Below are 27660 nucleotides of genomic sequence, written 5' to 3' on the forward strand. Positions count from 1 at the left end.
ACGTCACCCCAGCCTCGGTGTTAGTACGGAGCTGCTGACAGCACCAAGGATGAGGTCCCATCCAGATCCATTTAAAGGCCAGAAAATGGAGGCAGGGTGGTCCCATATTTAAAAAGAATAAAATTAAAAAAAAGTGTGTGCTTAGAGGCTTTGAGTCATATCTATGCATAAATTTGTGTACGTGTGTGTGTTTTATATGTGTCAATGTGTGTCTGTATATATTAATGTATGTGTAAGTACATGTGAATATGAATGTCTATGTATGTCACCATGTGCCACAATAACATTTCAGCCTCAGGTACCATGTAACCAAGATACTTATTTATGGAAGAGGCTCAAACAAGCACCCAATGTTTCTGTGATTCAAAAGTGCATTTTAGGAGAAATGGTGCCTATAACAAAAAATATCAAGCAGTAAAGCACAACTCAAAACTTTTTGGGAGTGTGATAAAGAAGCTGTGTGTTAATATTAAAGAGACTTTGTCTTATAGTAGAACCACATGTTTATAAAAAATATACGGTAGCAACTTTATTGAAAAGGGAAAAAACAAATCTGCCATTCCTCCAATTACCAGACATATCAATTAGATCTGCTGCCAAAACGTAATCGGATCTCACAACCATTTGGTATTCCTGCCTCATTTCTACTTTAAACCAGGCTCAGCCCTTTAAAGTATTCTCTAGAAGCTGAAGGCATAATCACCCCTTTTTAATTCCTACACGATCTCCTAAATTACCTATTAATTCCTGATAAACTCCAGTTTATAGATTCCAGATGCGGGTATTATCCTCACAATCTAATTGTCCAACCCTCCTTCGAGAGATGGAACAAGAACACACAGCAATAGTCTAGAACTGCTTGTTGATCCAATGGGGTTGTTCCAGTGCCAAGTAATTTGAAAGTGTCCTCTAGTCTCTGCAGGGGCATAAGCAACTGCTAACTCACTACTTTAAGGTTACGATGAGATCTGGGATCGCAGACCTGTGGGCCAAGCTCAAGATTGTTGAAAGGGGCACCTATTCTACTTCAATATTACACATCCACACTTCTTCTCCAGGTAAATTATGCTGGCTACCGATTAAGGTTAATCTCCATAAACCCAATACATTTTTTGTCATCTCTACTTTGGGTCACTTTACCCTACAGAGATTGATCAATTCTATAACCAATAACACCTATACTTACCTTCTGTAAGAGCAGTAAGGATTCACGCTTTTCCCCCTACCTCTCGGCTAACCAAAATTTCTTATAACCTTGTGTTTGTGGTGGCCCGATCAAGGAGAGATCACCGTTTATGGTGGTGAAATAGGCAGGCTTCACCACTGTTGTAAGCCTAGTAATCTGAGATGCTCAAAATTAATTTCAGAAACTCATTATATCCCATATCTTTGGGTACATTTTAATACCTGAAAATCCAGCACACTGGATGTCTACTCCATCAAACAAATGCATTGTTCTTGAATATCTTCTCAAGACCTGGTCTTGAAGAACAGGGATATCAGCCATCAGTTCTCAGGTGATGGAATATCCTGACTGAGAATACCCCAAACATTACTACCCATAGAGCAGATATAAACCACTGTAAGCGAGCACTTAGATGGTGTCAATGTTGACTATGTTTATCTAACCATATATATTTTAATAAATAGCACTTTAGTCTGAAAACGTATTTAGAGAAACTGCATATTCATATTTGGTCAAAGGGTGAAGCCAGCCTGAATAAAATGACCCCCCCCCCCCAAAAAAAAATGTACTATTTGATAAAGATAAAATCTTCATGAAATGCTCACATTGACAGTGTTCGAATTTTACTGAAATTCCAATGCAGTCAAAAGATAGAAGACAAAGTAGGAACTTTTTCCTACACTTGACAATAGGTGGAGCTACTGCAGTCAAGTTTTGTCAATTCGACCAGTGTCACTAGTGATGGCTGTGAGTTAACAGTCATTGCCTATGGAGGTTCCTGCGGTCTCATTAGATCCCGCAAGGACATCAGTGTTGTACTGTTAAGCATGCACGAGAGTACACCGCTGATGTGGGCTTCTGGCAGATGAAGCACCAGGAGCTGAAGAGAATCCACCAGATGGTCAGGGTGGAGGCTACGAGGGGCTCCGCCTGCACTCCCAGGTCATTGCAATCCAAGCAATGAAGTCACCATCAAGGGTCTTTGCAAAATATGCATAGACTCTAGAAGGTGACACAAATGCTTTAAATAGGCTACGAGAATCCATAGCTCATTATATCTTTAAAAAAAAAAAAAAAAAATCTAAATTCTCTATACAATTAACAACCACAACTAAACACATACCTGGCACACATAATTTATCCCAGAGTTTCACTGCCACTTGGAATGTTACTTACAGTCTCCACAGCGAAACAAACATATCTGCCCGTAGAATAGCTTTTTGTTTGAAGTATGATCTCTAAGCAGATGCCGGATTTTCTTTGTGTAGGGCTGTATCCCCCAAAATTTTGAGGTTCTTACGCCAATGCATGTTTTGCCTTCTTTTAGAGTAACAGTAACAACAGGAATGTGTGAAAGGTTAAACTTGATGGACGCGAATCTTATCTAAAACTGTTATCAGAGCTATATAAACTATATTACTGTGCAAGCCATTAAAACAATATTATTACTATCGTATAAAAAGTGTGTGTGTTTAGTCACCCGTACTCCTATAGAGAAATAACTTGCAGAATGTTTGGTTACAATGATCTGAAATTTAAAACATATTAGATTATAAGGAATTTGTCATCTTCCTGGCACACAAGATCCTAAATAAAAAAATTCATCCTAAAGGAAAATTATCAGAATAAAAAGTTGGGTTGCACTCACAGTACATAAAAAAAATGTAGTGTTTCTTTTAATACTCTGAAAAATCACACAATCTTTACCAATTTCTATTTTAAATATATATAGATACACATACACTGTCTAACTTCATCTCCATCAATTTACATGGACTTTCCCAACCATATTGGACTTTATTTTTCTCTCCTACACTTGAAATTTAGAAAGGTTGCAACTTTTCTTTTTTTTTCCTTTAAGTAATTAGGTCAGTCTATCAAAATAGGACATGTCAATATCACTCTACAGACCCATAGGATACTCTCTCTCAAATTTCGCAAAAGGTGGAATCATGCATGGGAATTATCCGGTGCAACTTCACCATGGACGTTGGGAACGGGGCACAGAACTGGACGTTCGGGAGATGGCAACTGTTTGAAGAAAAGATAGTTTTAATTTGAATATGTAGGTGTGCTCCGGATATGGTCTAAGGCGTTAAGTAAGGTGGTTAGGTGAAAAGGGAGCCACAAAGTTTTTAAGGTTTTTTTTTGTTTGTTTTAAATTTGGAGAAAAAACAAAATGACCGAAACAATCAGAAGTCTTTTTGGGATATTCCACCACCGCAACTGAAAAGTGGATGCCCATTGAATAAGTAAAAGGTCATCAACCACAGCAGCGAGGACATAACTGGAGCTTGTTGTTCAGTTGAGAAACGGAAGGGAATAAAACCCAGAACCCTACTATTAATACCCAAAGTGTTACCCTCAACTTTCTAATGGGAAAGGTTTCTTACCTAGTGTTTTGAGGGTCTGGTAATTCTCCATCATCACATCTTTGTAAAGGGACTTGTCTTCATCTCTTAAAAAGGCCCACTCCTCCTCTGAGAAATAAATGGCCACTTCCTCAAACTCACACTGGTCCTAAAATATATCAAAAGAAAGGACTTTGAAAATCGATTTTTCAGAAGCAGAAGCCATAAATTTTGTTTATCACAACGTTTAAAGCAGGGTTCGACAAATCCCACGAGCCAGGAATGTGACGGAATCCAGGGCTCTGATTTGTGAGCCCATACAGGCCCCGAGGTGGCTGGCTGTCTGAGATCGTGGGCAATTCAGAGAGTGCTGGGGCCCCTGAAGGACGCATCTCACTGCTCTCTCACATGCCCTGGAGTGATGCCGGGAGCCAGGATACTCTGGCCCCCGCATCACTAAACAGCGCACTTGAGGGAGCAGACCAGGGAGATTATCTAAGTAGCCCCACTGGACCCCATGGAAAGCCAATCTAGTCCAGAACTCCCATAGAAAATTTTGAGAGTGTATGTAAAAATGTGTGTTTGAGTTGTGTTTCAGTATCAGTGTATGTCTGTGAAATCAGTGAGTGTGCGTGTGTTTAGGTGACCTGCCACCCTCCAATCACATTGGATAGGCGTTTTTACTCACCGTTTTCCTCCACATCGTGCAGGTCTTACTGTGGCTGGCCCCACCTCCACGGCTGCTATGGATTTCAGCCAATCCAATGCTTTCCTATAGGAAAGCGTTTAAACACTATTGTGCATGCGCGGCAAAAAGCTACGCTGCACCAATCAACATCTCCTCATAGAGATGCATTGAATCAATGCATCCGTATGGGTAGCATTAAGCGGCTCCATGCAGAACATGGGACGCTAAACGTAGGCCGTCTAACTGACTGTCAATAGAGCTGGTACAAGGCAAAGTAAAATCGGCCTTTTGTCTGAAAGGCCTGCAGGGACATACTATAGACACTAGAACAAATACATTAAGCTGTAGTGGTTCTGGTGGCTAAGAATTTTATTTTTGATGTTGGAAAAACCAGGCCTAACTTTTTTTTAGCTGGCTCCTAGATTCCAAGCAAATTTGTCAAACCCGGGCTTTAAGGGTTACTCCAAGCACATGGTCACCGTGCCTGGGGTCTGTGTGTGCATCCTTTGGTTAACTCCTCTGCTGATGGAGATGAAACTCCATCACTGGCTGCATCATAAGCCAAGCAAGCACAAGCTGGCTAATATTAATACTCTTTAGTTATTACTTTTCCTTATAAAGAAAAGGTGTGATCTATCCATGCTGACATACATATTATCGTATTGGCTGAGAGCACGTTGTTGTGCATGTCCTACCTGTTTATTCAATTGGTAAATCATCTCCAAGATAGGATCCAGCATCTCCTCACCATCTTCTAGATTTTCCTCTTTCATATTCAGACAGTCAAGTTCCTCAGATGGAATCCTTAATAACACCTTTTACCTCACCCTCCAACCTGCAGTGAGATTAACAGGACCTACTAATAATTAGCAAAGACTAGCCACAACAATAGGATTACCTGGATTAACAAACTGCCACTTCGCCACATTGATTTGTTCAACTTTTCCAGAATATTTACCAGTAGGCACACACAATCTTCCTGGATTTCCGCTTATTTAATTCAAAGGGCATCACTTCAGCAGTATTTATTCCAAGCTCAATTGTTATAGTATTATTATTACATATGCAATATGTTTTGCAGAATTACCCATAACTCTGTGTTATATAAACGGGACTTCCTTTAAAGTCAGCATGATAATTTGCTCAGTGATCTGGGTTCTGAGGGAGCTAGAGAGGAACTTAGTTTTGTGCTTGGAATCCTTTCAAGATCTTAAAAGGATCCTAAACATTATGTAAAATGGTTTCATGCTCTGCTACTTTACATAAAGTCGTTCTTAGAAATAAAAAAATAGATTGGTCAGAAACCAGGTACAATATTCAGACTAAGGCAGGACCTCAAATTTTCATACATTTTCCTTTATCTGCGGTTTCATCTAGTAATAATCACCATGTCATCGCTTTCTATAAAGTCGGTAGCATTGAGCATCCAGAGCGGGTAAAAAGGGACGGACTATATCAGGACTCACCATTGTGATTGGCAAGTAGAATTTGATCCCTTGCAAGGGTGTAAGCCCTTTTGTTCCTGGAGGTCCAGGGTTTAGAGCTCCAACTTGTGGTGTTATGCAAAACGCAAGGAACTGTAATTCTTATAGCACTTATCAGCACTCCTCCTGCATCAACCGTTTAAGAACTGTGCCAATACCAGAAGAAACACAGATCCATGCGCGGTCCTCTCTTTACTCTGACGGATGTTGTGCGAGAAACAAGCAGGTGGTCTGAAGGCCTGCAAGTCACACTTTTTGCAGGATCTGAGTTACAGGCAGCAACATGGGTATACCCCCTTACATAATCCCCTTTCTACACCCTGAGAAGGGTCACCTCTGTGTGCAGGTTCTCACATATCTTTCCCTAAACTAGATTCAATGGTTTTAGTGATTACCTTATAAACAAAGAGGCTTTTAGAGATTTAAGCTCCATTAACGCTATTAGTATATTCAGTGCATCTATCAATAATCATGACTTAAATAGTCACAATTGGGGAATCACACCCTATGTATTTCATCAGTCTGGCTGTAATCCAGGTGATTTAGTGTTTGAGGTTCAATGTGCAGCAGATCAGTTAATAGATGAATTTATTGGCTGCACTGATGGGAATGAAGACAAAAAATGTAATCCAGTGTCCCCATTTGTGCTGGATTTCAGGCAAGGTGAGGTTACCTGTCACAGCCAAGTAGAATAAATGGGACGAAGCACGAGTGGATCAATGGCAAGAAACACACACTTGGCTACTTTGGAAACCAACAGGAACAGAACACAGTCAGTACGCGCAGGATATGGAGCGTCGCAGTCAGTACGTGCAGGATATGGAGCGTCGCAGTCAGTACGTGTAGGATATGGAGCGTCGCAGTCAGTACGTGTAGGATATGGAGCGTCGCAGTCAGTACGTGTAGGATATGGAGCGTCGCAGTCAGTACGTGCAGGATATGGAGCGCCGCAGTCAGTACGTGCAGGATATGGAGCGTCGCAGTCAGTACGTGCAGGATATGGAGCGTCGCAGTCAGTACGTGTAAGATATGGAGCGTCGCAGTCAGTACGTGTAGGATATGGAGCGTCGCAGTCAGTACGTGTAGGATATGGAGCGTCGCAGTCAGTACGTGTAGGATATGGAGCGTCGCAGTCAGTACGTGTAGGATATGGAGCGTCGCAGTCAGTACGTGTAGGATATGGAGCGTCGCAGTCAGTACGTGTAGGATATGGAGCGTCGCAGTCAGTACGTGTAGGATATGGAGCGTCGCAGTCAGTACGTGTAGGATATGGAGCGTCGCAGTCAGTACGTATAGGATATGGAGCGTCGCAGTCAGTACGTGTAGGATATGGAGCGTCGCAGTCAGTACGTGTAGGATATGGAGCGTCGCAGTCAGTACGTGCAGGATATGGAGCGTCGCAGTCAGTACGTATAGGATATGGAGCGTCGCAGTCAGTACGTATAGGATATGGAGCGTCGCAGTCAGTACGTATAGGATATGGAGCGTCGCAGTCAGTACGTGTAGGATATGGACAGTTGCAGAGTCAGGATAGGATTTCTTCTACCTACTGCGTATCCCATGTAAGCAAGTCTTCATCATGTTTAAAAATTATATGTAAAAAGAAAAAATAGAATTAATAGAAGAATAAGAGATGGGTAGGGTGCAAGACAGACAAATTAAGGTAAAAAAAGAACAAAAAAGAGGAACTGACAGAACGTGTGGTCAAAGGACAGCTAAAGAGGTTTGGTATATATAAATATAAATATAAAATTTAGAAGGCATATCTCGGATACCAGCTGGAGTACAGGAAAACTTAAATTTTGCGGATAAATGCATCTAGGCATCACCTCTAACCATATCTCTGCACCCACCGCAAGACTTTGCAAAAACCAAATCAATGAGCACTAAATGCCCAAAAACCCACCATCCAACGTCAATGTGTTTCTGTGCCAATCCAATGTTTTAAATGAAATCTACCAAATATTATCCAATAGTGAAAGTAGAACATGTTTTATGTATCAAGCTTGTCAAAATAAAGGACAAACAGCATTTTTTATAACCAATTGCAACTATGAATCCCCAAGAGAAATAAAAAAAAGTTACAGATTATTTATCTTCTTCTTTTATACTCTGCAGAAATATGAAGGAAGACATTATTAAAGATTACAAAGCATCACTTTCTCACATACCTTTAACAATCTTCAGCAGGCCTGGTGAAGGGTCTATTTTAGTAAACTGTACACATGGCTGTATAAATAGAATTTATAAAAACACAATAACACAGTGCTTGTGGGTATTTATAAAATCCACTGCTACGGCTGGGCTCACAGCTTGCCAAAATGTCATCATAATGTGTTGCAATAATACCACATACAGTAAATACCCCTTTATGGGTTTTATCGCAATGTAGTCCAGGCTTGCACAGTAACCTACCATGTTGCAGAGTCCTCCCCTGCTGGTTAGATCCCGCTAGAACAGTAAGCAGAGTGATTTTTCGAGGTAGCGTCAGATTAGCTTTGCTCAGATACACCAGAATGAAGCGTTTCAACTGGGGTGGACAGTTAAGGGTCAGTTTAGTTTAAAACAAAGCTAAGCCTACACTACAGGGTTAGTAAGGAAGGGATCACCAATGAAAAAATGAGGGTGCAAGATCGGATTCTCAGTTACCTGAGAAATGTGCCAGTTTGACCTTACACACAAAACATCAGCGCTCTCCACTCCTCTAAACGGCATCAACGTAGATGGAAATCTAAAGCATTGCAGGAGAAGAGAGATAGACTATTAATGGGGAGTCCAAGTAAACGTCTTACCTCAAAGAACTGTCACTCCAGCATCTTTTCACTTCCTACGAGAAAGATTGCAGACATTCTCCACGACTACCAAATAGTGAATCCTACAGGACAAGAGACAGGAAGAGTTATCTTTGCCTGGCTAACTTCCTCGGGAAGTACAGTAGAACATTTAACCTAAAACACTGTAACGGTGGAACATTGAAACAAATAACTGCCTGCAGCAAAATTGTTTATGTAGAGAAAAGCCATTATTAAATAAGAAAAAGAAAAAAAAAATAAGAATTTAAAATTGAAATGTGTTCCTACTGACATGGGAGTAGAGCTGTTCAATAAATAGAAAAATATCCAAATGAAATAAGCCTAAATTTTCATTTCCTTCTACTCGAACTCTGACAAAAACAGGTCTTGTCCAACACTCAAAGGTCCCGTGGCCACCAGATTATGGATGAGGAAGACGGTAAACCTTCACATTCTGTGTAAAAAGCTACCACAGCTTGTGGCAATGATAAACGTCAAGCACCGGGCCTGCTTAACTGGCAGTAAGAACGGCCACTCTACCTCCTTGGAATGTCCCGGTAACAGCAATCTTTACTGGCAATATCTAGAATGGCGACGATTTCTAGATGTACCAATTAATTTGATTTTTGGAAACTCCCTTTTAATTTCATCTTAATAACGAGTAGATGAAACGTCAGGTCATTTGCCTATTCAATCTGTTATAAATTAGAACTTTCTTAATAATATCAGGTGACCACTCACTTTCTTGCACTATTTACCCAGACCAACACATTTTGGAGTTTATCTACTAATCACAATTATGGAGGAGATGTGAAAAAGAAAATGCACGTTAGATACATTTCACTATTTTCCCTTGAAATTTGCAATTTCCTAGTCATTTCTGTTAAATGGAGGGTTTGGACAACTACCATTTCATATTAATAAAAATGTTACAGTATCTCACAAAAGTAAGCGCACCCCTCACATTTTTGTAAATATTTTATTATATCTTTTCATGTGAGAACACGGGAGAAATGGCACTCTGCTACAATGTACAGCCTGTATAACAGGGTAAATTTGCTGTCTCGAAATAACTAAAGACAGCCATTAATGTGTAAACCGTTGGCAACAAAAGTGAGGGGGGGTCTCAGACTGTCTCACCTCGGCAAATTAGGACCCCACGGGCCATGTGATTGATCTGTAACTGCCTGAACTGACAGGTAGTGCCCCTGCTGGTGAAAAAAAAAAACACTAAAATGTTATATATATGAGAGAGGAGAGAGAAAATCTTAACTTGTCTCTGCTTATCAGTATTCTTTCACGTTGATTCTTTTTGTAGTTTTTATGCCCTGCTTTCTTTCTCATACTCTCGACACTCAGCACTCTCACTCTTCACCGCACATTTTTTTAATTTTTTCCTCTTTTCTTTCCTCCCACTTCACTCATCACGTATTGTTCATTATTTGTTCAGTTTGGATCACAAGGTGATGGTGGCCCCGGAATCTCTCAATCCTTCCATACGTTTCCCTTCTACGTGGACAACTTGTCGATGGCTTTGGCGGTTGTCGGATGCCGCTTGAACGGGGTTAACTTCGTGGAGAGTGCCTAGAGGTTCCTCTACCTGGGTGGCTGTGCAGGGCTGGATAAATGCTCCCGTCTGGTAGCAGTGTACTGCAGCTTTAGGGCCAAACGGTTGGCCTTGGTGGTCGTGCCCTGTTTCGGGGGGCGTTCTCTTTGTACATGCCCTAGTTGGTTGCAGGTATGGCATCGGATGTGTGTCCGGGTGGGGTACCTTGGTTGGTACAGATTGTTGGCTCCCCCAGATCGTGTGTGAGCTGGATCGGCCAAGGCAGGCTGGTAGGTGCTTGGCTGGGGAAATACCTTAGGCGGTGGGCGTTGCTCTCGCCTAGTGTCTTAGTGTTTATCTGCGTCTTGTAAGGTACACGGTTTACGGTCCCTTACCCAGTTCTGCATCTCTGTAGACAATCTCCGGTAGAACTGTTCCAACAGCAGTAGTTGCATGATCTCGTTCTGTGTAGTTGCTTGCGCCGCCTCAATCCACCCGGTGGCTGCTCGTTGTAAGCGGTACGCAAACTCAGCGTGGGAGTCCTTCTCCTGTTTTTTCAGGTCCTGGAATTGGAGTTGGTATGCCTCGGGGGTAACAGCATACCGGACTAGGATGGCTTGTTTTACCTTCTGGTAATCTCTGCTGTCCTCATCAGGCACGGCCCGGTAGGCTTCCGCGCGGCCAGATAATTTACCGGCTAGCAGGGGTACCTGATCTTGGGGCCTGATATCATGCAGCTGGCAGTCTTTCAAAGTCCTGCCAATATCGGTCAATATCCCCCTCTGTGTCCGTAAAATTTTTTAAAAGCTTGGTAGGGAATCTTTGTTTTTCCCTGTATCCTGCTGGGTGAAGCCGGCGACTCCCCTCTGGCTTGCTGGTTTGGTTGGACCCCTCTGGCTATGAGGTATTCTTGTACATCTGCCATGATCCTTTCGAAAATCTCTGGAGATGGTGTAGTTGGGTACAGGGTCAACCTACTCCTGAATTCTTTCTGAAATTCAGTTTGTGCCTTCTCCCTTGGAGGTGCTGCTGCTCTGTCTCCTTCCATGAGCTCAGAAATAAGGGTAGCCTTTGTCTTGTTGCTGGCTATTGTTCCCCTTGCCTTCAGTCATTCTTTTAATGTGCTCCGTTTCAAAAGTGCATAATTCGTTTCCATTCACCGGCTGTTCGTGTGATTCCACGTATTCCCGAACTCCGGTTTCATCCGAATGGTTTAACTCACGAATTGATGTTTCTTTTCCTCTGTTTGCGTCAATTTCTGCCGAACGCTGCTTTGCTGTGTGGTTTAAATCCCTTCGCTTGCCACCAATTGTAGCAGAGTATTATCCACGGTATATCCGCTGGCAGACAGAATAAAGCAGGTACAAAGTAGGTAAAATCCAGGTAGCGTAGTTACAATCCCTTTCTCCCAAGAACTAGACGACACATAGCTTGGAGGTCAACTGAGGTTTTAATCACAGGTCACAGTATTTATGTGGTTACAAATGTAAGGGGTTTCCCAAGTCACATTACAGGGTTTGCCCAGTAGGGGACTGAGTTTACAGACAGAATACCCATCATACACAGCTGTACCAAGGAGATAATTACCCCAGAATGCATTGCTAATGGGATTATCCCTTGGTACAGAGAAATACAGTTTTTACATTAAAACCCATAACTGCCCTAATATTCCTGCTAGGCAGCTACTAAACCCCTTATTACATAGCTGGGACCTGAGCACAAATAACCGAACGCCGATCATTTTACCGTATCAGGACCACTTGGTTTAAAACGGTTGCATTAACTGAGGGAACGAGATTCCCGAAAGAAGAAAACTGCCGAATGGCTTGGAAGTCCAGCAGGGCTTGTGTTGCCGAGGAGCCGAATTTAGTTCCATGCACTCGACGACAAAACCCCGCTGGCTCTCCAAAAACAAAGATGGCCGCCGCCACGTGTTCGGTACACGGAGGGCGGCCACCCGCAACAGACATTAATTAGCAGATACATTGTTGCAAAGTACCTAATTGGAGACACACGACCTGCTAGGGGTGGTCTCCCATTCGGTACTTTGCTTGTTCCACGAACAGTGCGGTGATTCACTGTTCGTGGATAACCAAGGTCAACACTAGCAGTATTCGTGTGCTGTAACACACGAATGCTTCATACATTGATCTTTTATTCGGTGAAATAAACAATACGGGCAATAGCATAAACTATACAGTTACACTCAGTAAGTGGCTAGATTTGCCACAACACCAAAACTGCTTCATTAAGCTAAAGTTGTTCAGGTGACTATAGTGTCCCTTTAATTGTTATTTACCTTTGATTTATGGGACATATAGTCACTAGAACTAATACAGCTTAATGTAGCAGTTCTGGGCATATAGACTGTCCCTGAAGGTTCATCATGGTAAAATTTGCCTTTTGTGTTTACATTGCTGCCTAATGCCACCTGTCACTCTGACAGCCACTAGGTGGACTTCCTGGATTCAGTCCTGCAAAGATTGTAGATTGACTCAATGCATCTCTGAGGAGATGCGATTGGTGCAGCTATTTGCTGCACATGTGCACTAGTCTGCCAATGACTGGATTGGATGAAATCATTAGGATTTATGATCTCAGTAATGAAGGTGAGGCGTACAGTAACCAGTGCGGCAAGGGCTAAAAGGGAGGAAAAACTTATTTTTTTTAGATTGTAAGCTTGTTTGGTAAGCATACTGTCCCCCATGTCAAATGAATGTTAGAAAGGTTTCTCTTAATGCTCCAGTGCTGGGGAAAATGTTGACGATAACATAAATAATAAGAACAGTAAAGGATTAGGAATACATGTTCATATTCCTAACTCCTTCCTTTAAAATTGCAATTTGGGGGGGGCGGGGCCGGACCGCCGAGATGGCCGGTCGCAAGCAGAAGGAGCTCCTGCTGCTTCAAATCCAAATACGCCGGAAAAATCTAATTTTGCCCAAGGAACGACCGACCACTAGATTGCCCAAAGCTGAGGGCCTGCTGGAGCCAGGGAGAGGCTGGCTTGTTAAGCTACAGTCCCCTGGAGGAGAGGGCTGCGAGACCCCGGCCTTCTTCGGCGGTGAGTGGAGCGGGCGGCCGACGCTCCGCTATCCTGCCTCACAGCGCCCAGCCTGGGGCTCGAATTAGAGCGGATCCGGCCCTGGTCCACCCCCTATGGACCGGGGGGGTGATCCCGGTCCCCACCCGGAGGCATGGCAGCCGGAACACACAGGCGCCATAGACACGCTTGAGGGCCCGACCGCACCGCACAAGATGGCGACTGCCACGTGCACCGAGGGCGACGAACAAGCACGGGCTCAGGAAGCCTGAACAGACGGCGGCTTCACCCTCCATCAGCTCGCCAAGCGACATCTCACCTGTCAGAGCCACAATCCATCGGTAGACAGGCAGCAGCAGAGGCTTACCGGTAACGGAGAGGCGGAGTCACCAACCTGCAGAGACTCAACTCCATACCCATGATTCTGCCGCCAACCGCTGGGAGCCACACGCCAGAAAAACAACCCCCAATGCCGATCTGGGAGACCGCTCCTCTCAACTCCTCACAGCAGCAAGCCCGGGCGACGCATCTGGAGAGGAACCTCAGCCTACAAGGAGACTAACACCGGGTCGCGCTGACGGGCCGAAACCAACACTGGCGGATTATATACACTGCCACCCATGAAGCATCGGACACGCCATGTCAGTGATTCCTGACGCGTGTGCCGTTACACGAACTCTAGAACGGACTGGGTGATATAATCCTATAATTAGTATGATAGCTGCCTGGCTTTAACACATGTAACATGTACATGCTGCACCTCTGACCACGGCATACTGCTTACACCTCACACACTGCAACACATACCATGCCAACACTCAAGGCACATTACCATTGCAGTAACCACTATTCAGTCTGCACTCTCACATCGCTTACAACAGCTATGTTTCAGGCCATTTTGTCTACCATGTGCCCCCACGCGCTGCCTGTAATTAAATCATGCACCCTGCCTCCCCGGGTGAGTAACCTAGGAGCAATCCTGGACAAACATCATTAGCACGCAAAACACAGGGCCTACGCATGTGTAACGCAACTACCTGTTTAAGTAACCGTATATGACTTGTATTGCATACCTGCATAACTTACACCTCTATGTAATTAATCGACTAAATAATGCTGTATATCCTTTTGTCAGAACGAGACCATCACAAAAAAAAAAAAAATGTGCACATACAAACGTATACCCCATTGTACCTATTGTCTGACCAACACGAGGATTGCCTTTGGGGTACCCCGTGTAAAGCTGTAACACCTTATGCACTGCAAAAATAAAAAATTTAAAAAAAAATAAAAAAAAATTTGCAATTTGTTTTCTGGGCAGTGTATTATTTTGCAACACACTGGATCTTTTGACTTAGCAAAGTCTACAGAAAAATAGGCACAAAAAAGTTTAATTAAAGTGCTAAATTTCAGAAGGGGTTTAGTAGTGCAGGGGTTATATGTAATATTCAAATGAGAAGCATATAGACGCCCCCAAACTCTACAACAATCTATGCCCTGTGCATAAACCGTGATGAAATGAGTTCCCCCTCTTCCCTGCAGTTATTAGGTGTTCTTGCATAGCAAGACCACTTACTGTTATCTCACATATATATTATTAAGTGTTCTTGCATAGCAACCGCGATCGCCGGCGTGGGATCGCCGGCGACCGGGTAAGTGAAAAAAAATCGGAGGGCGTACAATTACTCCCGGCGGCGTTTAGAGCCGCTTTAAAAAGGACGTAATTGTACGCCCTCCGGTCTTAAGGGGTTAAATGTGCTATATAAATAAGTAATAACAGTTACTCCGCCCACTCCAGTTGTAGACTACTGGTGGAGGCAAGAACACTTCACACAATTTCCCCCGAAATTGTAGCTTTTCTAGTGTTTTATAAATGTAGCAGTTTGCGAACATTGCTGCTGCTATAAGCCCGCCATATCACGGGGGAAGCTGTATTGCTAGAAACCCCTGCTATGCACAAGAACTCCACCCTGGAATGTCCTTTAAAATGAAGGATACACATAAGAACAATAATATCAACGATCCTGTTGGACAAGCTTTGAATTAGGGTATTACGTGCTCAGAATTGGGTATTAACAGAGACGCAGTGCACTGGGGGTGGTACTTGCTCCTTTGTGGAGAATTAACTAAATGATAGGGCTGTGCGCAGAGTAAGGATATCTGCCGTCCAATGAGGTTTTATAAACAATAAGCGCTCTGTGCTATGGGGTAATTTTCATAGTAAGGCTGGGGACTCATTTTTATAAAGGGACACTGTAGTCACTAAAACAACTTTAGTTTACCGAAGCCGTTTTGGTGTATAGATCATGTCCCTGCAGACTACCTGCTCAATTCTCTGCAATTTAGGGGTGAAATTATTTGTGTTGCGGTTTATGTAGCACAGTTTTGTGCCTCAGATGATATATATATATATATATATATTTTGTAACGGATCCTTCCGTTAATGGATGCTCCTAGCGCTTCCTGAGGACTCCAAGCACTGCAGCAGACACCACAACCACCGCAGACTCCACAACCGCCGTAGCTTAACTGGAGTCTCGCCGTCTTCCTTCCACCCTGGATCAGCTGCTGTCCTCCAGGACCGTCTGGGAAAGACCTCTCCTCCAAGGAGAGCGTTACAGGAACAAGCTCTTAAAAGAGCTAAGTGATTAAGGCTCCAGGGAGTATGCAGAGCAAAGCAATCCCCAGTGTGAGTATAGCTGCTCCCTCCAATCACGAGACAAGACTACGTGTTGAGGGTTAAGAAGAACTCAGGTTTAATGACACACACTCAGCTTTTATGCAATTCTCCCCTGCAAGGGAGACGCCCACATACAATTATACATTACCCAATCACACAATGGTTACATCCCACAGATTCCCTCCCCTTAGCCTGAGAGGTAACCCAATTATCCGTACAGTTTAAAACATACTTTTTACCCAACTTTCATAACTCTAAAACCCTACATCCAATATTAATAATCAGCACATTCCAAACACAAACATACCCAAAAACCATTCGAATTCGTTCAGGAGATGGGTATAAGTCACTGTTGACCAACCGCAAGCACATTTTCATGGGCAAAACAGTTCCATGGATTTGGGCTGTGCGGTCGGTCTATTTTACACCAAGAAAATGAATCTTCGAACGGGACTTAGTCTCCAGCCGCAGTGTCGAACAAGGTACGGGTCAGCGGTGTTCGTGCAATTGGGTAGCCGGAAACAGTTCCATAAATTGGCTGCACACACCGCTGACCGCGTTCGAATAAGTTAAAATGGCCGCCGCCACGTGCTCGGTATTTGAATGGCGGCCAGTTCGACGACTTCGGCACTTTGACTGCATCCGAAGTGCCAGTTTAAAAGTACAAACCCTTTCGTGGTACAACACAGTTAAAGGGCCAGAAACAGCATAATATAAGTCCATAAGCCCCAACTCCGTTCCTTAAAGGGCAATACATCCCAGGGCCATAGTCGCAGGGCAGGAGGCTGGCAAACAGTCCCCTCCAATGCCCAGTGGCAAATGGCAGTTTGTCACATTATATATATATATAGGAGAACGCGTTATTGATGGCAGTGAGTATGAGTGGAGGAGCAGTGAGTACAGCGAGTATGGGTTATTGGTGGCAGTGAGTGGAGGGAACAGTGAGTGTGAGTGGAGGGAACAGTGAGTGTGAGTGGAGGGAGCAGTGAGTGGAGGGAGCAGTGGGTATAGTGAGTATGAGTGGAGGGAGCAGTGAGTACAGTGAGTGTGAGTGCAGTCAGTATAGTGAGTGTGAGGAGGAAGCAGTGAGTGTGAGAGGAGGAAGCAGTGAGTGTGAGAGGAGGAAGCAGTGAGTGTGAGAGGAGGAAGCAGTGAGTGTGAGAGGAGGAAGCAGTGAGTGTGAGAGGAGGAAGCAGTGAGTGTGAGAGGAGGAAGCAGTGAGTGTGAGAGGAGGAAGCAGTGAGTGTGAGAGGAGGAAGCAGTGAGTGTGAGAGGAGGAAGCAGTGAGTGTAGTGAGTGTAGGAAGCAGTGGGTATAATCAGTGTGAGTTATTGGTGGCAGTGAGTATAGTGAGTGTGAGTTAGTGGTGACAGTGAGTATGAGTTAGTGGTGGCAGTGTGAATAGTGAGTGTGAGTGAGTGGTGGCAGTGAGTATAGTGAGTGTGAGTTAGTGGTGGCAGTGAGTGCGAGTTAGTGGTAGCAGTGAGTAGAGTGAGTGCGAGTTAGTGGTAGCAGTGAGTAGAGTGAGTGCGAGTTAGTGGTAGCAGTGAGTAGAGTGAGTGCGAGTTAGTGGTAGCAGTGAGTAGAGTGAGTGCGAGTTAGTGGTAGCAGTGAGTAGAGTGAGTGCGAGTTAGTGGTAGCAGTGAGTAGAGTGAGTGCGAGTTAGTGGTAGCAGTGAGTAGAGTGAGTGCGAGTTAGTGGTAGCAGTGAGTAGAGTGAGTGCGAGTTAGTGGTAGCAGTGAGTAGAGTGAGTGCGAGTTAGTGGTAGCAGTGAGTAGAGTGAGTGCGAGTTAGTGGTGGCAGTGAGTAGAGTGAGTGCGAGTTAGTGGTGGCAGTGAGTAGAGTGAGTGTGAGTTAGTGGTGGCAGTGAGTAGAGTGAGTGTGAGTTAGTGGTGGCAGTGAGTAGAGTGAGTGTGAGTTAGTGGTGGCAGTGAGTAGAGTGATTGTGAGTTAGTAGTGGCAGTGAGTAGAGTGATTGTGAGTTAGTAGTGGCAGTGAGTGTTAGTGAGTATAGTGAGTGTGAGTGAGTGGTGGCAGTGAGTAGAGTGAGTGGTGGCAGTGAGTAGAGTGAGTGGTGGCAGTGAGTAGAGTGAGTGGTGGCAGTGAGTAGAGTGAGTGGTGGCAGTGAGTAGAGTGAGTGGTGGCAGTGAGTGTGAGTGAGTGGTGGCAGTGAGTGTGAGTGTGAGTTAGTGGTGGCAGTGAGTGTGAGTGTGAGTTAGTGGTGGCAGTGAGTGTGAGTGTGAGTTAGTGGTGGCAGTGAGTGTGAGTGTGAGTTAGTGGTGGCAGTGAGTATAGTGAGTGTGAGTTAGTGGTGGCAGTGAGTATAGTGAGTGTGAGTGAGTGGTGGCAGTGAGTAGAGTGAGTGGTGGCAGTGAGTGTGAGTTAGTGGTGGCAGTGAGTATAGTGAGTGTGAGTTAGTGGTGGCAGTGAGTTAGTGGTGGCAGCGAGTATAGTGAGTGGTGGCAGTGAGTGTGAGTTAGTGGTGGCAGTGAGTATAGTGAGTGTGAGCGAGTGGTGGCAGTGAGAAGAGTGAGTGTGAGCGAGTGAGTATAGTGAGTGTGAGTGGTGGCAGTGAGTATAGTGAGTGTGAGTTAGTGGTGGCAGTGAGTATAGTGAGTGTGAGTTAGTGGTGGCAGTGAGTAGAGTGAGTGAGTTAGTGGTGGCAGTGAGTAGAGTGCGTGAGTGAGTGGTGGCAGTGAGTGCTAGTGAGTGGGAGTGGTGGCAGTGAGTGCTAGTGAGTGTGAGTGGTGGCAGTGAGTATAGTGAGTGTGAGTTAGTGGTGGCAGTGGTATAGTGAGTTAGTGGCGGCAGTGAGTATAGTGAGTGTGAGTTAGTGGTGGCAGTGAGTATAGTGAGTGTGAGTGGTGGCAGTGAGTATAGTGAGTGTGAGTGGTGGCAGTGAGTATAGTGAGTGTGAGTGGTGGCAGTGAGTATAGTGAGTGTGAGTGGTGGCAGTGAGTATAGTGAGTGTGAGTTAGTGGTGGCAGTGAGTATAGTGAGTGTGAGTGAGTGGTGGCAGTGAGTATAGTGAGTGTGAGTGAGTGGTGGCAGTGAGTATAGTGAGTGTGAGTGAGTGGTGGCAGTGAGTATAGTGAGTGTGAGTGAGTGGTGGCAGTGAGTATAGTGAGTGTGAGTGAGTGGTGGCAGTGAGTATAGTGAGTGTGAGTGAGTGGTGGCAGTGAGTATAGTGAGTGAGAGTTAGTGGTGGCAGTGAGTATAGTGAGTGAGAGTTAGTGGTGGCAGTGAGTATAGTGAGTGAGAGTTAGTGGTGGCAGTGAGTGTGAGTGAGAGTTAGTGGTGGCAGTGACTATAGTGAGTGTAAGTGAGTGGTGGCAGTGACTATAGTGAGTGTGAGTGAGTGGTGGCAGTGACTATAGTGAGTGTGAGTTAGTGGTGGCAGTGAGTATAGTGAGTGTGAGTGAGTGGTGGCAGTGAGTATAGTGAGTAAGAGTTAGTGGTGGCAGTGACTATAGTGAGTGTAAGTGAGTGGTGGCAGTGACTATAGTGAGTGTGAGTGAGTGGTGGCAGTGAGTATAGTGAGTGTGAGTGAGTGGTGGCAGTGAGTATAGTGAGTGTGAGTTAGTGGTGGCAGTGAGTATAGTGAGTGTGAGTTAGTGGTGGCAGTGAGTATAGTGAGTGTGAGTTAGTGGTGGCAGTGAGTATAGTGAGTGTGACTTAGTAGTGGCAGTGAGTGTTAGTGAGTATAGTGAGTGTGAGTGAGTGGTGGCAGTGAGTAGAGTGAGTGGTAGCAGTGAGTGTGAGTTAGTGGTGGCAGCGAGTATAGTGAGTGTGAGTTAGTGGTGGCAGTGAGTATAGTGAGTGTGAGTTAGTGGTGGCAGTGAGTTAGTGGTGGCAGCGAGTATAGTGAGTGGTGGCAGTGAGTGTGAGTTAGTGGTGGCAGTGAGTATAGTGAGTGTGAGTGTGTGGTAGCAGTGAGTATAGTGAGTGTGAGTGGTGGCAGTGAGTATAGTGAGTGTGAGTGGTGGCAGTGAGTATAGTGAGTGTGAGTTAGTGGTGGCAGTGAGTGTTAGTGAGTATAGTGAGTGTGAGTGAGTGGTGGCAGTGAGTAGAGTGAGTGGTAGCAGTGAGTGTGAGTTAGTGGTGGCAGTGAGTATAGTGAGTGTGAGTTAGTGGTGGCAGTGAGTTAGTGGTGGCAGCGAGTATAGTGAGTGGTGGCAGTGAGTATAGTGAGTGTGAGTTGGTGGTGGCAGTGAGTATAGTGAGTGTGACTTAGTAGTGGCAGTGAGTGTTAGTGAGTATAGTGAGTGTGAGTGAGTGGTGGCAGTGAGTAGAGTGAGTGGTAGCAGTGAGTGTGAGTTAGTGGTGGCAGTGAGTATAGTGAGTGTGAGTTAGTGGTGGCAGTGAGTTAGTGGTGGCAGCGAGTATAGTGAGTGGTGGCAGTGAGTGTGAGTTAGTGGTGGCAGTGAGTATAGTGAGTGTGAGTGTGTGGTGGCAGTGAGAAGAGTGAGTGTGAGTGAGTGGTGGCAGTGAGAAGAGTGAGTGTGAGCGAGTGGAGGCAGTGAGTATAGTGAGTGTGAGTGAGTGGTGGCAGTGAGTATAGTGAGTGTGAGTGGTGGCAGTGAGTATAGTGAGTGTGAGTGGTGGCAGTGAGTATAGTGAGTGTGAGTTAGTGGTGGCAGTGAGTATAGTGAGTGTGAGTTAGTGGTGGCAGTGAGTATAGTGAGTGTGAGTTAGTGGTGGCAGTGAGTAGAGTGAGTGAGTGGTGGCAGTGAGTAGAGTGAGTGAGTGAGTGGTGGCAGTGAGTAGAGTGAGTGCTAGTGAGTGGTGGCAGTGAGTGCTAGTGAGTGTGAGTGGTGGCAGTGAGTGCTAGTGAGTGTGAGTGGTGGCAGTGAGTATAGTGAGTGTGAGTGGTGGCAGTGAGTATAGTGAGTGTGAGTTAGTGGTGGCAGTGAGTATAGTGAGTGTGAGTGAGTGGTGGCAGTGAGTATAGTGAGTGTGAGTTAGTGGTGGCAGTGAGTATAGTGAGTGTGAGTTAGTGGTGGCAGTGAGTATAGTGAGTGTGACTTAGTAGTGGCAGTGAGTGTTAGTGAGTATAGTGAGTGTGAGTGAGTGGTGGCAGTGAGTGTGAGTTAGTGGTGGCAGTGAGTATAGTGAGTGTGAGTTAGTGGTGGCAGTGAGTTAGTGGTGGCAGCGAGTATAGTGAGTGGTGGCAGTGAGTGTGAGTTAGTGGTGGCAGTGAGTATAGTGAGTGTGAGCGAGTGGTGGCAGTGAGAAGAGTGAGTGTGAGCGAGTGGTGGCAGTGAGAAGAGTGAGTGTGAGCGAGTGGTGGCAGTGAGAAGAGTGAGTGTGAGCGAGTGGTGGCAGTGAGAAGAGTGAGTGTGAGCGAGTGGTGGCAGTGAGAAGAGTGAGTGTGAGCGAGTGGAGGCAGTGAGAAGAGTGAGTGTGAGCGAGTGGAGGCAGTGAGAAGAGTGAGTGTGAGCGAGTGGAGGCAGTGAGTATAGTGAGTGTGAGTGAGTGGTGGCAGTGAGTATAGTGAGTGTGAGTGAGTGGTGGCAGTGAGTATAGTGAGTGAGAGTTAGTGGTGGCAGTGACTATAGTGAGTGTAAGTGAGTGGTGGCAGTGAGTATAGTGAGTGTGAGTGAGTGGTGGCAGTGAGTATAGTGAGTGTGAGTGAGTGAGTGGTGGCAGTGAGTATAGTGAGTGTGAGTGAGTGGTGGCAGTGAGTATAGTGAGTGTGAGTTAGTGGTGGCAGTGAGTATAGTGAGTGTGAGTTAGTGGTGGCAGTGAGTATAGTGAGTGTGAGTTAGTGGTGGCAGTGAGTATAGTGAGTGTGAGTGAGTGGTGGCAGTGAGTATAGTGAGTGTGAGTTAGTGGTGGCAGCGAGTATAGTGAGTGTGAGTTAGTGGTGGCAGTGAGTTAGTGGTGGCAGCGAGTATAGTGAGTGGTGGCAGTGAGTGTGAGTTAGTGGTGGCAGTGAGTATAGTGAGTGTGAGTGTGTGGTGGCAGTGAGAAGAGTGAGTGTGAGCGAGTGGTGGCAGTGAGAAGAGTGAGTGTGAGCGAGTGGAGGCAGTGAGTATAGTGAGTGTGAGTGAGTGGTTGCAGTGAGTATAGTGAGTGTGAGTGGTGGCAGCGAGTATAGTGAGTGTGAGTTAGTGGTGGCAGTGAGTGTTAGTGAGTATAGTGAGTGTGAGTAAGTGGTGGCAGTGAGTAGAGTGAGTGGTAGCAGTGAGTGTGCGTTAGTGGTGGCAGTGAGTATAGTGAGTGTGAGTTAGTGATGGCAGTGAGTTAGTGGTGGCAGCGAGTATAGTGAGTGGTGGCAGTGAGTATAGTGAGTGTGAGTTGGTGGTGGCAGTGAGTATAGTGAGTGTGACTTAGTAGTGGCAGTGAGTGTTAGTGAGTATAGTGAGTGTGAGTGAGTGGTGGCAGTGAGTAGAGTGAGTGGTAGCAGTGAGTGTGAGTTAGTGGTGGCAGTGAGTATAGTGAGTGTGAGTTAGTGGTGGCAGTGAGTTAGTGGTGGCAGCGAGTATAGTGAGTGGTGGCAGTGAGTGTGAGTTAGTGGTGGCAGTGAGTATAGTGAGTGTGAGTGTGTGGTGGCAGTGAGAAGAGTGAGTGTGAGTGAGTGGTGGCAGTGAGTATAGTGAGTGTGAGCGAGTGGAGGCAGTGAGTATAGTGAGTGTGAGTGAGTGGTGGCAGTGAGTATAGTGAGTGTGAGTGGTGGCAGTGAGTATAGTGAGTGTGAGTTAGTGGTGGCAGTGAGTAGAGTGAGTGAGTGGTGGCAGTGAGTAGAGTGAGTGAGTGGTGGCAGTGAGTAGAGTGAGTGCTAGTGAGTGGTGGCAGTGAGTGCTAGTGAGTGTGAGTGGTGGCAGTGAGTGCTAGTGAGTGTGAGTGGTGGCAGTGAGTGCTAGTGAGTGTGAGTGGCGGCAGTGAGTATAGTGAGTGTGAGTGGCGGCAGTGAGTATAGTGAGTGTGAGTGGCGGCAGTGAGTATAGTGAGTGTTAGTGGTGGCAGTGAGTATAGTGAGTGTGAGTTAGTGGTGGCAGTGAGTATAGTGAGTGTGAGTTAGTGGTGGCAGTGAGTATAGTGAGTGTGAGTTAGTGGTGGCAGTGAGTATAGTGAGTGTGAGTTAGTGGTGGCAGTGAGTATAGTGAGTGTGAGTGAGTGGTGGCAGTGAGAAGAGTGAGTGTGAGTTAGTGGTGGCAGTGAGTATAGTGAGTGTGAGTGAGTGGTGGCAGTGAGTATAGTGAGTGAGAGTTAGTGGTGGCAGTGAGTATAGCGAGTGTGAGTGAGTGGTGGCAGTGAGTATAGTGAGTGAGAGTTAGTGGTGGCAGTGACTATAGTGAGTGTGAGTGAGTGGTGGCAGTGACTATAGTGAGTGTGAGTTAGTGGTGGCAGTGAGTATAGTGAGTGTGAGTGAGTGGTGGCAGTGAGTATAGTGAGTGTGAGTTAGTGGTGGCAGTGAGTATAGTGAGTGAGAGTTAGTGGTGGCAGTGACTATAGTGAGTGTGAGTGAGTGGTGGCAGTGAGTATAGTGAGTGTGAGTTAGTGGTGGCAGTGAGTATAGTGAGTGTGAGTTAGTGGTGGCAGTGAGTATAGTGAGTGTGAGTGAGTGGTGGCAGTGAGTATAGTGAGTGTGAGTGAGTGGTGGCAGTGAGTATAGTGAGTGTGAGTGAGTGGTGGCAGTGAGTATAGTGAGTGAGAGTTAGTGGTGGCAGTGAGTATAGTGAGTGAGAGTTAGTGGTGGCAGTGACTATAGTGAGTGTGAGTGGTGGCAGTGAGTATAGTGAGTGTGAGTGGTGGCAGTGAGTATAGTGAGTGTGAGTTAGTGGTGGCAGTGAGTATAGCGAGTGTGAGTTAGTGGTGGCAGTGAGTATAGTGAGTGTGAGTTAGTGGTGGCAGTGAGTATAGTGAGTGTGAGTTAGTGGTGGCAGTGAGTATAGTGAGTGTGAGTTAGTGGTGGCAGTGAGTATAGTGAGTGTGAGTTAGTGGTGGCAGTGAGTACAGTGAGTGTGAGTTAGTGGTGGTAGTGAGTACAGTGAGTGTGAGTTAGTGGTGGCAGTGAGTACAGTGAGTGTGAGTTAGTGGTGGCAGTGAGTGAGTGGTGGCAGTGAGTATAGTGAGTGTGTGGGGGCAGTGAGTATAGTGAGTGTGTGGGGGCAGTGAGTATAGTGAGTGTGAGTGAGTGGTGGCAGTGAGTATAGTGAGTGGTGGCAGTGAGTATAGTGAGTGAGAGTTAGTGGTGGCAGTGACTATAGTGAGTGTGAGTGGTGGCAGTGAGTATAGTGAGTGTGAGTTAGTGGTGGCAGTGAGTATAGTGAGTGTGAGTTAGTGGTGGCAGTGAGTATAGTGAGTGTGAGTTAGTGGTGGCAGTGAGTATAGTGAGTGTGAGTTAGTGGTGGCAGTGAGTATAGTGAGTGTGAGTTAGTGGTGGCAGTGAGTATAGTGAGTGTGAGTTAGTGGTGGCACTGAGTATAGTGAGTGTGAGTTAGTGGTGGCAGTGAGTACAGTGAGTGTGAGTTAGTGGTGGCAGTGAGTACAGTGAGTGTGAGTTAGTGGTGGCAGTGAGTGAGTGGTGGCAGTGAGTATAGTGAGTGTGTGGGGGCAGTGAGTATAGTGAGTGTGAGTGAGTGGGGGCAGTGAGTATAGTGAGTGTGAGTTAGTGGTGGCGGTGAGTACAGTGAGTGTGAGTTAGTGGTGGCAGTGAGTGAGTGGTGGCAGTGAGTATAGTGAGTGTGAGTGAGTGAGTGGTGGCAGTGAGTATAGTGAGTGTGAGTGGTGGCAGTGAGTATAGTGAGTGAGTGGTGGCAGTGAGTATAGTGAGTGAGTGGTGGCAGTGAGTATAGTGAGTGAGTGGTGGCAGTGAGTATAGTGAGTGAGTGGGGGCAGTGAGTATAGTGAGTGTGAGTGAGTGGGGGCAGTGAGTATAGTGAGTGTGAGTGAGTGGGGGCAGTGAGTATAGTGAGTCTGAGTGAGTGGGGGCAGTGAGTATAGTGAGTCTGAGTGAGTGGGGGCAGTGAGTATAGTGAGTGGTGGCAGTGAGTATAGTGAGTGTGAGTTAGTGGTGGCAGTGAGTATAGTGAGTGTGAGTTAGTGGTGGCAGTGAGTATAGTGAGTGTGAGTGAGTGGTGGCAGTGAGTATAGTGAGTGTGAGTGAGTGGGGGCAGTGAGTATAGTGAGTGTGAGTGGTGGCAGTGAGTATAGTGAGTGTGAGTGAGTGGGGGCAGTGAGTATAGTGAGTGTGAGTTAGTGGTGGCAGTGAGTATAGTGAGTGTGAGTTAGTGGTGGCAGTGTGTATAGTGAGTGTGAGTTAGTGGTGGCAGTGAGTATAGTGAGTGTGAGTGAGTGGGGGCAGTGAGTATAGTGAGTGTGAGTGAGTGGGGGCAGTGAGTATAGTGAGTGTGAGTTAGTGGTGGCAGTGAGTATAGTGAGTGTGAGTTAGTGGTGGCAGTGTGTATAGTGAGTGTGAGTGAGTGAGTGGGGGCAGTGAGTATAGTGAGTGTGAGTTAGTGGTGGCAGTGAGTATAGTGAGTGTGAGTTAGTGGTGGCAGTGTGTATAGTGAGTGTGAGTGAGTGAGTGGGGGCAGTGAGTATAGTGAGTGTGAGTTAGTGGTGGCAGTGTGTATAGTGAGTGTGAGTGAGTGGTGGCAGTGAGTAAAGTGAGTGTGAGTGAGTGGTGGCAGTGAGTATAGTGAGTGTGAGTTAGTGGTGGCAGTGTGTATAGTGAGTGTGAGTGAGTGAGTGGGGGCAGTGAGTATAGTGAGTGTGAGTTAGTGGTGGCAGTGTGTATAGTGAGTGTGAGTGAGTGAGTGGGGGCAGTGAGTATAGTGAGTGTGAGTTAGTGGTGGCAGTGTGTATAGTGAGTGTGAGTGAGTGAGTGGGGGTAGTGAGTATAGTGAGTGTGAGTGAGTGGTGGCAGTGAGTATAGTGAGTGTGAGTGAGTGGTGGCAGTGTGTATAGTGAGTGTGAGTGAGTGAGTGGGGGCAGTGAGTATAGTGAGTGTGAGTTAGTGGTGGCAGTGTGTATAGTGAGTGTGAGTGAGTGAGTGGGGGTAGTGAGTATAGTGAGTGTGAGTGAGTGGTGGCAGTGAGTATAGTGAGTGTGAGTTAGTGGTGGCAGTGTGTATAGTGAGTCTGAGTGAGTGGGGGCAGTGAGTATAGTGAGTGTGAGTGAGTGGTGGCAGTGAGTATAGTGAGTGTGAGTTAGTGGTGGCAGTGAGTATAGTGAGTGTGAGTGAGTGGTGGCAGTGAGTATAGTGAGTGTGAGTGAGTGGGGGCACTGAGTATAGTGAGTGTGAGTGAGTGGGGGCAGTGAGTATAGTGAGTGTGAGTTAGTGGTGGCACTGAGTATAGTGAGTGTGAGTGAGTGGGGGCAGTGAGTATAGTGAGTGTGAGTGAGTGGTGGCAGTGAGTATAGTGAGTGTGAGTTAGTGGTGGCAGTGAGTATAGTGAGTGTGAGTTAGTGGTGGCAGTGTGTATAGTGAGTGTGAGTTAGTGGTGGCAGTGAGTATAGTGAGTGTGAGTGGGGGCAGTGAGTATAGTGAGTGTGAGTGAGTGGGGGCAGTGAGTATAGTGAGTGTGAGTTAGTGGTGGCAGTGAGTATAGTGAGTGTGAGTGAGTGGGGGCAGTGAGTATAGTGAGTGTGAGTGAGTGGGGGCAGTGAGTATAGTGAGTGTGAGTTAGTGGTGGCAGTGAGTATAGTGAGTGTGAGTTAGTGGTGGCAGTGTGTATAGTGAGTGTGAGTTAGTGGTGGCAGTGAGTATAGTGAGTGTGAGTGAGTGGGGGCAGTGAGTATAGTGAGTGTGAGTGAGTGGGGCAGTGAGTATAGTGAGTGTGAGTTAGTGGTGGCAGTGAGTATAGTGAGTGTGAGTTAGTGGTGGCAGTGTGTATAGTGAGTGTGAGTGAGTGAGTGGGGGCAGTGAGTATAGTGAGTGTGAGTTAGTGGTGGCAGTGAGTATAGTGAGTGTGAGTTAGTGGTGGCAGTGTGTATAGTGAGTGTGAGTGAGTGAGTGGGGGCAGTGAGTATAGTGAGTGTGAGTTAGTGGTGGCAGTGTGTATAGTGAGTGTGAGTGAGTGGTGGCAGTGAGTATAGTGAGTGTGAGTGAGTGGTGGCAGTGAGTATAGTGAGTGTGAGTTAGTGGTGGCAGTGTGTATAGTGAGTGTGAGTGAGTGAGTGGGGGCAGTGAGTATAGTGAGTGTGAGTTAGTGGTGGCAGTGTGTATAGTGAGTGTGAGTGAGTGAGTGGGGGCAGTGAGTATAGTGAGTGTGAGTTAGTGGTGGCAGTGTGTATAGTGAGTGTGAGTGAGTGAGTGGGGGTAGTGAGTATAGTGAGTGTGAGTGAGTGGTGGCAGTGAGTATAGTGAGTGTGAGTTAGTGGTGGCAGTGTGTATAGTGAGTGTGAGTGAGTGAGTGGGGGCAGTGAGTATAGTGAGTGTGAGTGAGTGAGTGGGGGTAGTGAGTATAGTGAGTGTGAGTGAGTGGTGGCAGTGAGTATAGTGAGTGTGAGTTAGTGGTGGCAGTGTGTATAGTGAGTGTGAGTGAGTGGTGGCAGTGAGTATAGTGAGTGTGAGTGAGTGGGGCAGTGAGTATAGTGAGTGTGAGTTAGTGGTGGCAGTGAGTATAGTGAGTGTGAGTGAGTGGTGGCAGTGAGTATAGTGAGTGTGAGTGAGTGGGGGCAGTGAGTATAGTGAGTGTGAGTGAGTGGGGGCAGTGAGTATAGTGAGTGTGAGTTAGTGGTGGCAGTGAGTATAGTGAGTGTGAGTGAGTGGGGGCAGTGAGTATAGTGAGTGTGAGTGAGTGGTGGCAGTGAGTATAGTGAGTGTGAGTTAGTGGTGGCAGTGAGTATAGTGAGTGTGAGTTAGTGGTGGCAGTGTGTATAGTGAGTGTGAGTTAGTGGTGGCAGTGAGTATAGTGAGTGTGAGTGGGGGCAGTGAGTA

At 46.0% G+C, this 27660-nt stretch overlaps 1 protein-coding gene across 4 annotated transcripts in view; it reads right to left on the reverse strand.

Annotated features, from left to right (window-relative positions):
* The window catches only part of LOC134575153 (zinc finger protein 585A-like), a 48529-nt gene that overhangs the window by 19748 nt on the left and 1121 nt on the right, over window positions 1-27660 (reverse strand). Inside the window, exons 2-4 of one of the 4 annotated variants that reach the window (XM_063434371.1) lie at window positions 8502-8584; window positions 4921-5060; window positions 3580-3706 (exon numbers count right to left, since the gene is read on the reverse strand). In XM_063434371.1, the coding sequence (XP_063290441.1) occupies window positions 3580-3706; window positions 4921-4998 (205 nt within the window). In that variant the 5' untranslated portion in view covers window positions 4999-5060; window positions 8502-8584. Of the gene's footprint in view, window positions 1-2362; window positions 2380-3097; window positions 3218-3579; window positions 3707-4920; window positions 5082-8501; window positions 8585-27660 lie in introns of those variants that run through there. The other 3 variants (XM_063434372.1, XM_063434373.1, XM_063434374.1) reach the window with 3 other exon arrangements.

The sequence above is a fragment of the Pelobates fuscus genome, chromosome 10 (assembly GCF_036172605.1).
Source record: "Pelobates fuscus isolate aPelFus1 chromosome 10, aPelFus1.pri, whole genome shotgun sequence".
NCBI lineage: Eukaryota > Metazoa > Chordata > Amphibia > Anura > Pelobatidae > Pelobates > Pelobates fuscus.